General features: G+C 44.4%; 1 protein-coding gene across 1 annotated transcript in view; it reads right to left on the bottom strand.

Moving 5' to 3' along the window:
• Positions 1-820: 820 nt before the first annotated feature.
• LOC124864259 (myosin-11-like) overlaps positions 821-12,169 on the bottom strand; it is a 30,223-nt gene continuing 18,874 nt past the window's right edge. Inside the window, exons 26-44 of the mRNA XM_047358956.1 lie at positions 11,968-12,105; positions 11,762-11,885; positions 11,119-11,290; positions 10,716-10,928; positions 10,323-10,467; positions 10,023-10,229; positions 9,677-9,781; positions 9,440-9,592; positions 7,937-8,185; positions 7,132-7,344; positions 6,846-7,058; positions 6,551-6,712; positions 6,274-6,402; positions 5,974-6,062; positions 4,721-4,844; positions 4,360-4,568; positions 4,167-4,275; positions 3,916-4,088; positions 821-1,408 (exon numbers count right to left, since the gene is read on the bottom strand). Of these exons, the coding sequence (XP_047214912.1) occupies positions 1,201-1,408; positions 3,916-4,088; positions 4,167-4,275; positions 4,360-4,568; positions 4,721-4,844; positions 5,974-6,062; positions 6,274-6,402; positions 6,551-6,712; positions 6,846-7,058; positions 7,132-7,344; positions 7,937-8,185; positions 9,440-9,592; positions 9,677-9,781; positions 10,023-10,229; positions 10,323-10,467; positions 10,716-10,928; positions 11,119-11,290; positions 11,762-11,885; positions 11,968-12,105 (3,135 nt within the window). The 3' untranslated portion in view covers positions 821-1,200. The remainder of the gene's footprint in view (positions 1,409-3,915; positions 4,089-4,166; positions 4,276-4,359; positions 4,569-4,720; positions 4,845-5,973; positions 6,063-6,273; positions 6,403-6,550; positions 6,713-6,845; positions 7,059-7,131; positions 7,345-7,936; positions 8,186-9,439; positions 9,593-9,676; positions 9,782-10,022; positions 10,230-10,322; positions 10,468-10,715; positions 10,929-11,118; positions 11,291-11,761; positions 11,886-11,967; positions 12,106-12,169) is intronic.

Raw genomic sequence — 12,169 nt, 5'->3', positions numbered from 1 at the left:
AACATCACCAGAGTTCTCTGCCAAGTAAATCCTGCAAAAAACCAAAGACTGGAAGAAAGAAGGATGGAAAAAATGTTGGATGGATAGATGGTTGATAACGTGCATCTTTAATAAAACATAAGAAATAACGAGTATTCGATCAAATTAGGAATTTAACCTGGAAATCCAACATTTTCTTTTTCCATTCTTACCCAAACCTGAAAAATATTTCCGTTGAACAGATTGATGAATGATGTATTGATTGAGAAATGAATAACTGAGCAGATGGATGTGTGGACTGATAGAAGAAAAGATTGACTGACAAATTAATGAATTAATCTTTGGATGGATTAACCGGTGGATGGATGAACGAATTGTTTAACGGATGATTGGAGCGTGAATGATGGATTGATGAACATGAAAATATGGAAGAGAGAGCCGAAGGATGAACAACTCCACAGGTTGGATATTTTCCATTTAAAAACCAGGATAAAAACACTTCATATTTATTATGATGTTTAGAGAATAAAGTCTGGAAACAAACATTTTTCTCTTCTCTGTTTTCTTTTCCATATTTATCCTGAACACACTTAAATTCCATAGTTTTCCAGACTTTATGAGCCTTTTTAGGAACCCTGTTTACATCCCGGGTTCTCTCCCTCATTTTGCCACCAGGTACGCCCTCTGCTGGCAGATCTAGGCATGTCAGCTCATTGCAAATAGACATTTTTCCTCCCCATCAAGGCTCCGGACCTTCCTGTGGTCCAACCATCCATCCTGCCAGCTGAACGTTTTGTCAGTAAGGGGAGAAGATCATCACTGAAACAAAAACACACTCAGCTCCACCATAACTCTAAATTTATTGGAAATAAACAGATTTACAGAATTTTATAAATAATCAGGGAATCCCTTTGCTTTCTTTATCAATCAATAAATATATTTTGACAGCAAAAATGCTATTTCAAATGATCTACAGCTTTTTATTTTTAGGAATGATATTTAAATAATTTTAATGTTGATCAATAATTACATTTTTCTTTGACAGGAATAAAGTTTAGCATGACAAATGATCAATTTTAAGCCATTTCAATGCTCTGACCTATTTTACATTTTGCATAAAATAATTTCTAAAATCCAACGCTGATATGAATCTACATTATCTTCAAATGAAAAGTGTCTAAATATTTTTAAATCCCATAACAATTCAAACGTGGGGTGGGTTTACTCGTCTGGGGAGCAGGGGTACCCCTCCCTGTGCTGATCCAGCTGAGGGGAGGAGGTGGGAGGAGACGGGGAGGGAGCCTCCTCTTCCTGTAGGTCCAATGAGTTCTCTTTGACCCGCCGGCTGACGCCAGGTCCCAGACCTGAGCTCCTTATCCCTCCGCTGCTGCTCCGAGGAGCGCTGAACACCGGCTCCCCGCCGCCACGCCTGAGGATGCCCCACATATCAGGAGGAAGAGAGAAGAAGGAGATGAAGCACAGAGAGAGAGAGAACCAAAGTTAAAGCCCCCTTAGAAACTGAAGCAGGAGAAAACTGAAGGAAACGAGGAATTTAACGCTTATTTTAGGGACAGATCAGTAATGTCTGAAGGAAGCAGAGAAACAGGAGCAGTGAGAAGTGAGAGACAGAAAATTTAATTTAATTTCACAAATAATCTGTTAGCTTTGCAGCTCAAAACCCAAACCCTTAAAGAGCAACTACAGGATATTCCTCTAAAGGTAATATCTAACAAAAACAAACATAGGATGAAATCTCTAGAAATATTCATCTGAATGTTTGAAAGTGCTTCTGAAGGTTCAAAAATGTCTTTAATTTGACACGACCAAGGTTGTGTCTGACGTCTGATCATGTCTGAGTGCAGCCACCATTAAAAGCTTTTGTTTGAAAGATGTGGAGCATCCGATTAACTCTGTGGAGATCTTGGATTTACACAAGATGGTAAAAAGCCTTTTGGATCAATTTCTGAACAGCTGCAGATCAGTTCAAACGTTCCTACATAGAACCAACTGCTTCACATGTGTCACCACCTGCAGTCTGGTAGAAGACCATAGACCTAAGGTTAACAGAAAAGTAGGTCTGAAGAAGTCAATATGAGGTTTTCAAATCTAAGAACACTGTACCAGCTGCCAAGCATGGTGGCGGTAGCATCATGCTGTGGGTCTGTTTCACTGCCAGTGCAGTGGATGGAACAATGATGGAGGACTACCTCCAAATTGTTCCACTTCGGTCCAAATCAACAGCTGGGTGTTTAAAACGTGGCGTTCCAACAAGAACAACAAACATCATAGCTAGCAAGCTAACATTAAACTCAAACCCTGAGGAAAATTCATGGATTTATGATTTAAAATCCAGACCTGTACCAAGAAACCAACCAGTTTCAACAATTCTGCCAAGGGAAGTTTTCAAATGTCAGCAGGAACATTGCCAGAACCTCCCTGATGGCTACAAAAAGCCTGTGGTCCACATGAAACCTCCATAGAAACATGTAACCAAATATCAGTGGAGGTGTATGTATATATCTGAGCCTGTACAAGATGTAGATATGAAACCAGAAGTCCACTTCTTAAATTGTGATGACTTCTGTTTGCTTAACGCCAGAACCCTCAAACCATCTGGGAAAGCCCAGATGATGATGTCATTGCTTTGGAAGGTTCTGATAGGTTAAATGGAGAAACACCTGTGGATGTACACAATAAAAGTAATTTTCACCCATCCAAATAGTTAAATCAGGTGTTCTAATCACTTCAATGACAAATTTGTATTTGCACCTAGTCATGCAGACTGTGAAAGAATGGGTCGCTCTCAGGAGCTCAGTGAACTCCAGCGTGGTACTGTGATAGGTCCAGAAGTCCAGCCGTGAAGTTTCCTTGCGTCTAAATATTCCACCGTCAACCGTCAGTGGTTTTATAAGAAAGCGGAAACGATCGGGAACAACAGCAACTCAGCACATAGTGCGCAGAGGACACCGACTTTCTGCAGTCAGTTGCTACAGACCTCAAAGCTTCAGGTGGCCTTCAGATCAGCTCAAGAACAGTGAACTGAGAGCTTCATGGTTTCATGGCCGAACAGCTGCATCCAAGCCATACGTCACCAAGAGTTCCTGAAAGCATTAGATGCAGTGGTGTAAAGAACGCCACCACTGGACTCTAGAGCAGTGGAGGTCCTTTCTCTGGAGTGACGAATCACGCTTCTCCATCTGGCAATCGGATGGACGAGTCTGGGTTTGGTGGTTGCCAAGACAACGGTACTTGTCTGACTGCATTGTGCCAAGTGTAAAGTTTGGTGGAGGGGGGATCATGGTGTGGTGGTGTTTTCCAGGTGTTGGGCTTGGCCCCGTAATTCGAGGGAAAGGAACTCTGAATGCTGCAGCAGACCAACAGATTTTAGACAGATGTTCCCAACCTTGTGGGAACAGTTTGGAGATGGCCATTCCTCCTCCAACACGACTGTGCGCCAGTGCACAAAGCAAGGTCCATAAAGACATGGGTAAAGTTTGGTTTTGGTGAGCTTGACTGGCTTGCACCTGTCCTGACCTCAACCCAACAGAACACCTTTATTATTATTATTATGATCATTATTCTGGCATTTAACAAACAGGAAAAACGTTGGTTTTCCTAACTGAGCTAAACCAGGAAAAGTATAGTTTCAGTTAAGGCCCGACCGAGAGAAGGGTTCTATACCATGTATGTAAACATCTGGTTTCAACTGTACAGATCCATGATGAGAGGATAAAAACCTCTCAATAGAACGGGACCTGAAGCATAGAAATATTTGTTTCAAGCAAAACAAAGTTATATTTATATTAAATGAGGTGTATAAAGAGCCGAAATATGATGATGAATTTTTCTAAATACTTATAACTTCCCTTTAAGCAAGCTTGTGTTTGTTTGATTTAACCTCCTGGGTCACCCTGCCTGAACCGTCTTGAGCTTTACCTCAGTTTGCTCCTCAGGGACGACACCTCCCTGCTGAGGGCATCGGTGGCCTCCGTGGCCTCGTCCAGCTCCCTCTGCAGCTTCCTGCGGGCGGCTGCCACGCGCTGCGCCTCCTCCTCTGCTTCCTCCAGCTGATGCTTCAGCTGCTTCACTCGGACGTTGCTCTTCTCCATCTGCATGGAAGACGGGTCTCACGTTAAACTGGGATCTGCTTTAGTTTTGGCGGGTCTCTGCTTCGTCGTCAGGGTTACCTGGTCCTTGTACTGCTGTGCCTGCTTCCTCTCATCCTCGATCTGGATGCTCAGATCCTTCAGCTTCTTCTCTTTCTGACGCAGATTCTTGCCGTTGGCCTGATGTTCTCTGAAGGTTTCCACACAGTTTTGTGTCACTCTTTGCTTTGTCCCTTTCTCACGCATTTATTTGACCTTTAAGCTTCAGTGTTACCTGGTCTCCACCTCCAGCTGCTCCTCTGCCTCCCTCAACTTAGACTCCAAAGCAGCGATGGTCGACTTAAGCTTGGAGCGGTTCTGGTTCTCAACCTCCTGCAGTTTGGCCTTCAGCTCCCGGTTCTGTCTCTCCAGCTGCTGCCTGGATCCCTCTCTGGTCTGAGAGGAAGATCTCTCAGCCGCCAGCTCTGCTCCCAGCTGGTCCATCTACAAAACCAAACATGAGGCAGGTAAACTGATGCCTGGGGCAGTTTATGGTTTGGCTCGTCCAAAGGTTTCCTGGGATTCTGGATTTTGTTTTTGTCTTGGTTAATATTTGTGTCAGCGTGAAAGGAATGCAAGCGAAGCAACAGACATACCAGCTGCTGACTCTTCCTCAGCCGCTCGTTGAGGTTCTCCACGTTAGCCTGCTCCTCCTCCAGCTCCTCCTCGAGCTGACTGATCTTTGTCTCCAGGCGGCGCTTTTCATCGGACTGCATCGACCTGAGCAGAACAAAGATGACGGTGAAACCAGATATTTACATACCCAGTATAAAAACGTTTTCTCACTGCCTGACATTAAATCAAACCAAAGCTTTGCTACAATTGTGTCTGTTTGTTAAACGCCAGAATAATGACAGACAGTTGGTTTATTTAGAGAGTTATTGGGGTGTCTTTAAACTGGATGAATTGGGTCAAATGTTTTAGATTTCCTTCCAGAAGGAATGATGTAACTGGGTCAGGCGGGTAGGTCACCTTGTTCACACACCTTGTCTAAAGGCCTCTGACCTGGCGGTATGCTGTGGGGCAATTTAACGTCTTGGCTTATATGTTGAGATGTTGCTTCAATATTTCCACATCTGCACCAGTTGCACCTCACAAATGCACATGATGCTGCCACCACCGTACTTCACAGTCTTTGTCCCAGTTTGCAAACTGTAATCTGGCTTTTATGTTGGTTTTAGAGTAAGAGCTCCTTCATCTCTGAGTTGCCTTTCAGTGAGTTGATCTTTAGCTTTTGTTCTTGGGTTTATTCACACATTTTGCACCAAAGCCCATTCACCTTTGGGACACAGAACCGTTTTCGTTCCAAAACAGTACGATGGCTGCATTCCCATGGTGCACATACTTGTTAGAACAGGTGGATGCGGCCCTTTCAGGCATCTGCAAGTTGTATCAAAGGATGAACAGGACTAGTGGGGGTCTACAGCTCTCTTCCTAATAAATTGGCCGATTGCTTTTGATTTTTCCATGACGTCACACAGATTCAGTGTGCTTGCCTTTAAATACATCCACAGCTGTGCCTCCAATTAACTCAAGTGAATAAACCAGAAGTTTCTAAAGCAACGAGAACAGTAAAAAGTATGAAAAATGATCTCATTATTCTGGTGTTTAGCAGCAAGAAATAGGTTTGGTAAAACTGTCCTAAAACTGATGAAAATAAACCAGATCTTTATCTAACCTTTAGTAAATATTAAAAACGTTTACCAACCACTTCACCTTTCCTCCATGCTACGGCTGGCTCTGGCCCTCACTATGACGCCTGAAGAGTCAGGTTAAGATTTAAAATGTCCAATGAAACTCCTCCTCATCACCTCGGATCTCCTCACAAAGAACACGGACAGAAACTCACCTTCCAGAGGAGTTACTGGCCAGTTCCTCGGACAGCTCGTCTCTCTCCGTCTCCGCCTGCTTCCGAGCTCTCTCAGCAGCTGCCAGCAGCTGGATGGATGAGAGGAAAACGTCAGAGACACTTCAACAACACAAACTGATCATTTCCCGAGCACATTTCCTCCAAATAATGGCAGATAGACTATTTATTTTAGTGTAACTGTATGCTGTAGAAGCCCAAGGTCGGCTGAGTTTGGGACTTAAAGAAAGAAAAACTCTGATATGAAATGTTTTTGGAGTGAAAAGCACCACGTGGCCTGACCTCGTGCAGCTGGAGGATTTCTGCCTCCATCGTCTTGGATCTGCGCTCCGACTCCCTGGCTGAGGAGAGGACCTCCTTCTGAGCAGCACGAGAGTCCTCCAGCTCCCTCTGGAGGTCCTTCATCTGCCCCTGTTGGAGCAGCAAACATCATCAGGCAGGATGCTTCAAATAACCTTCAGGTCTAGATATTTCATGTAGTCACATGCAGAGAGCAGAACGAGTGAAATGATGTTCTAAGTGAACAGATTCGTGGATAGCTGAGCGTCTGTCTGCAGACCTGGATTTTGCGGAGCTGCTTCAGCGCCTCTTCCCGCCCCCTGCTGGTGGCTTCCAGCTGGTCCTCCATGTTTTTCAGCTCTCCCTCCAGCTTCTTCCTGCCGCCGGACGCCTGACCTCGCTGCTTCCTCTCCTCTTCCAGCTCCGCCTCCAGCTCTCGCACCTGACAAAGTAAAATAACAAGCTGCGTTGTGGTCACTATATTTACACCTTCATATCAGTCAGTTTAAGCTGCTGGGCTCATTTGTTCAAGAAAAGATGAAGAAAAAATATAAGATCTTGTGTTCAAGCTGCACCTGTCTGAGGAGCTGCTTCCTCTTCTCCTCGCCCATCTCCTCGCGGGCCTGCAGCTCCCGCTCCTGTTGAGCTTTCAGGGCTTGGTTGTTGACCTCCAGACGCAGCTTGGCGTCCTCAGCCACCTGAAGCTCATCCTCCAGCTCCTCCATCTGCATCCTCATCTCGTCCACGAAGGCCTCCAGCCCACGCTTTGCCTTCTCCAGGTCGTGGACCTGACAAATGATCCGAGGTTACCACCACCTGTCTCAGCCAAGAGGACATTTCCTTCAGGTTTCAGACTCTTACACTCTTTCCCACGTCGTCTTTGGAGCTGATGAGGTCCTCCATCTCAGCTCGGAGTGCCTTCATGGCCTTCTCGGCTTCCTCTAGGACCCCCTGCTTCTCCTCCAGCGCCCGGGTCAGAGCTAACACCTTGGTCTCCTTCTCCCTCACGTCCGCCTCTGCTCGGTCTCGCTCCTCTGCAACCTTAGCCGACACAGCTCGCTCATCAGCCAACATCTGAAGAGCAAATAAGATGACATGTGGTGAGAGGCAAACTCTGCATTACAGGGACAGTTTTTAGGAGATCATGAAGTTTTTGGCCGATCTCAAACAGTTTATCGTCTTCTTTCAGTCAGTGTGTCTCCCACTGCTGTAGGACTCTCAGTTTTCTGTGAAATCCCTCTAGAGTGCAGAGAGCGAATGCCCAAACTCTCACTCACATCATTTATCACTCCTTTCTCCTGCACAAAGAACTGTAGGATCATGCATGTGTTGCACCACACATTTTATTTCCTTCCACCTCTGGTTTTCACACACTGACTTTTTGCTTGAGGCTTAAACTATAGTCTGTGTGCTCCGCTTCTCCCTGCTCCTCAGAAAAGGTGGGAATCACCATAGCAACCAGTAATTCAGTATTTTCTTTGTCTCTGGTTCACACTCAGCGACTACATCCTTCCTATTTCAATCCATCGTCAAGCTTCTTAGTACGACTTACAGAAGGAAGCTGATACGTAGCTTCATTGGCTCCCTTAAACATTTCTTATTCTTTTCCAGCCCTGCTTATCAACAGTTAACCCCTGTAAGTACGAATGTAAAACCATTTAACCACCTGATCAAACTTCTTCTGCTTCTTCTCCAGGTTGGAGACGAGCTGCCGCTGGCTGTCCAGGTCCATGAGGACGTCCTCAAGCTCCTGCTGCAGCCGACTGCGGCTCTTCTCCAGCTTGTCGTAGGCCGAAGCCTTTTCCTCGTACTCGCCGTTGGCGGCTTCCAGGTCACGCTGCATTCGCTTCCTTCCCTCCTCAAGCAGCTCTACCGTCCCCGACATCTCGTCCAGCTTCTTCTTGTGGTCAGACAACTGGAAAATAGAATGAAAAGAAACACCTTCACTGAAATAGGTCTTAAATTTTATGGTTTTATTAAGAAAACGAGATTCACTGCATCTCAGATTGTGGCACAAATATTTGGTTTGGAGTCTATCAACAGCCCCATCTTGACTTGGTAATATTTACTTTGCAAAACTTCTTCAAATCAGTCAGATTGTGAGGACATCCCCCGTCCACAGTCTTCATTAAGTGACTCTACGCTAAGGCTGCACAATAAATCACAAACATATCGTTATCGCAGTATCAGTGTGTGCAATATTCACATCGCAAAGGACTGTTTGGAGTGCAGAAATTGTTGGCTACTATATTCCAACTGTGATGAGCTTGCATTTTTCTTGCTAATGTAATATTTAGACAGTTGGATAGAGTCTCACAGCAGCAGATGCTCACAGCGGACACAGATGACATTACCCAGAATGCTTAAGGTCACAGATATGAAAGAGAGAAAGAAGAAAATAGGCAGATATTGCAACTGGTATCACCATCGTAAGATTTTCTAATTCACCTACTGAACAGAGTTTCTGTCAGATCTAGCTCTGGACTGGCCTCTGCCATTTCTAAAGTTTAATTCTGCTCTCATGAAGCGATTCTTTGGTGGTTTGGATATCATCTTGGACTCATTGTTGAGTAGACAAACCCAAATGTTTTAGGGCAGAACCGGCTGACAGTTGCAACTGATTATAATTTTGTTCACTTCAACAAAAAAACCTAATTCCTTTTAAGCAAATGTATTTTCGGAGTGGGTACGAGGTTTTCTTTTGTTGATGGGCAGTGTTGTTTTTATGCCAAAAATACTTGAAAGAATGTAAGTTTTGGTTTTATTAGACCTTAACACATTCTTCTACAACGGTTTGTAATATTTTAGCCTAGTCTGGATGTTTTGTACTGCAGCCCCACTCCTTAGACTAATAGAGAATACTGGTATACTGAATATTGTATACCAGTACAAACTCCTACAGCTGCTTCAGTGTAACCGTTTTTGTTTTTAAATGATTAATCATTGTTTTAATTTCACAGCATAAAAACGTGAAAGTATAAACCTCTGCATAAATGAGACTTCCGTCAACATAAAAATGTATCTTGGCTTGATTGAGTCCTTACTCTGTCATATATATAAAACTTTATTAGGATTTTAAAAATAAAATAAGACATCAATCGTATCCTAGGGGATCAACGACACTCTCTCTTCAGCTGTTCAGGAATCTTTGTTTCCTTACGTTACTGACCTGCATATTGAGGCTGGAGACCTGTCTTTCTACGGCCCGTTTGGCCTCCGTCTCCTCTTCCAGCTGCTCCATCAGGCTGTTCCTGTCCTCCTCCATCTGACGCACACGTCCGGACAGATTCAGCTTCTGACGAGTCTCCTCGGACAGCAGCTCCTGGGATAAAGGAATATGGGCTCACAATGAGGAGTTTGTGAATTGGGAACAGCAGTATTTAAATCATCAGGTGTTCCTTCTCACCTGTGCATCCTGGAGCTGAGAAGACAGACTGGAGACATCTTTACTCAGCTTGATATTCTTCCCCTCGGCTTCGTTCAGCAGGCCCGTCACACTATCCAGCTCCATCTGACAGATGAGAGGTTTGTCTCTTAAATGCACCATTACACCACAGCAAATGAGCTTTATGGTTCAGTTTCACCATTTCTTTATCATTTTATATAGAAAGGGGGTCGAGTTGACCTTAATACAAGCACTTAAGAATTTCCTATACCTCTTCTACATAATATAGATAGGAACATATTGTTGATCATTTTTTCAGTGTACAAATATGAATGTAGATGCAATACCACTTAATGTTTTGACTCACATTCAACTTTGATACTCGCTCTCCAAGCTCATTCCTCTGCCTTTCGCTTTCGTTGAACCGGGAGTTTAAATCGTTTAGCTGAGCCTCCACCTTTTTTTTCTTGTGCTCCACATCTTGCTTTGAGCTGGCGAGGGATCTGAGCTCAGCACTTAAGTCTGCCGACTCCTTCTCCAAGGCTTGTTTGGCTTTCTCCAGACTAGCCCTCACCTGGATGGAATGAGATGGAGCCAAATCAGTAAAATAAAACTTCTTAGGGTTAAAAATAAAAGTACAATTTTTTTTTTGGTAATGTGAACCAACCCTTTTGGCTTGCTCCAGCTGCTCAGTCAGCTCCTCAGCAGCCTGGCTATGTTTCTGTCGAAGGTCCTGTATCTGGGCCTCATGGCTCCGCCCCTCATCTTCCATAGCCTTCTTCAGCATGGTTACCTCCTGCTCTCGTTTTGCTCTATCGATAAGAAACACAGAATGTCACTATGAGCAAAATAAATAATAATAATAATAATAAATAAATAATAAATAAATAAATGAAATTTTAGCAGGTTGTATACCCAAATTAAACTTTATGCAGATGACACCACTATTTACTTGAGTGTTTCAGAAAACCATTGATTCAAGACTGTGTTAATCAGTCAGCACTGCAAGCCTGTGGATCATTATGGGATGCAGAGGCGCGTTGCATCAGTTTTCACAGACCGTAGCTCCTGTTGTGCAGCGGTGGTATCTAAACTGTCCTCCAGCTCAGAGCGCAGTGCATTTAGCTCCTCTCCAAGGTCCCGTCGAGCAGCCTCGGCCTTCCCCCTCGCCACCCTCTCTGCCTCCAAGTCCTCCTGCAGTTCCGAGAGCAACATTTCCAACTCACGAACTTTCTTGACCGCCGTTGCACGCTGGGTGCTCTCCTCCTCCAAACTACGGACCAAGAAATGGTTTGCAAGGAAGGACTCAGTGTTCAAGTTCTGACCTAAGCATCGTTCTACAGTGCAATATCCTAAAGCTAGATCCACATGGTACTGAGATTATTTCTGCTCCTTGGAGGATAAACTCCATGATTTTCCCTGCTATAAAAATACTTTCATTGACTGGGTGTACTTCCTCTCACCGTGCCTGTGTAGCCTGGAGCTCCTCTTCTTTGGCCGCTAACTGGGCTCGCAGCTCAGCTAGCTGTGCCTGCAGGTCGGCATATTGCTCTTGCAGGTCTGCCAACTCTGCATCCACCTTCTTCTTTGCCTTCTCCACGTCCTGGCGAGCCTTCTCCTCCTTTTTCATACGAACTGGAGATAAAAAGCAAAAGGTGATGAGAAAAGATGAGCAATATTTCCCAATATGCTAACCAGACTTACTTTTTATATGATTTATATAAAGCCAACATTGGAAATGTTGAAATAAAAACTGTGGGCATGAAAGTCATTTCAATCATAAAGTTTCTGAATATTTCATAGGGTCAAAATCTGGAGTGAGTGACATCACAGAATGCCTCCTCAGTCAGGTAAGGTGACCCTTTCTGTGACCCGGGTAACGTATGGCTGAGCTGTGGAGCTGGGTCTTCCCATTCCTTACGTCTTTCTTGTCTTGTAAATATTTTTTGCAAATGTTATGAACCCTGCATAAAATGTCACTACAGAAGTCTTAGTACACTACTGCAAATCAAGCCACACATTTTGGTGTCTTCTTTTGAGGGTTCCCCAGGATCCTATCATTATAAAGGATCCTACAGACATGGCTGTGATTAAGTGCTGACTCACCCTCCAGGTCCGAGATCATGGACTCATGTTTGGCCTTGAGTTTGGTCAGATTCTTTGACTTCTCCTCCTCTTCCACCAGGTTGGAGCTCATATCAGCCATACGCTCCTCTAGAAGCTTTCGCTCCTAAAAACAAGGACATGAGGTCAGTAAAAATCGTACGTAAAAGCCCTGAAACAGCAGTGTTTAAAGAACCGCCCTCGGTTACCTTCTGCAGCTTGTTGTTTTGATCCTCCATGAGCATGATGTCCTCCTCCATTTTCTTCACCTTCCCCTCCACAGCTGCTTTCTCCAGCTGGAGCTTCTGCTGAGCATCCTCCTCCTCTGCGATGTGGGCCTCCATCAGCTACATGAGACAAAATTAAACAAGTTATATTTAACAACACCAGTTAAATCTTGACGTTGACCTA

The sequence above is a fragment of the Girardinichthys multiradiatus genome, chromosome Y (genome assembly GCF_021462225.1).
Source record: "Girardinichthys multiradiatus isolate DD_20200921_A chromosome Y, DD_fGirMul_XY1, whole genome shotgun sequence".
In the NCBI taxonomy this organism is placed as follows: Eukaryota; Metazoa; Chordata; class Actinopteri; order Cyprinodontiformes; family Goodeidae; genus Girardinichthys; species Girardinichthys multiradiatus.
Note: the sequence above shows the minus strand (reverse complement) of the source record. Positions and strands in the feature narration are given on the sequence as shown.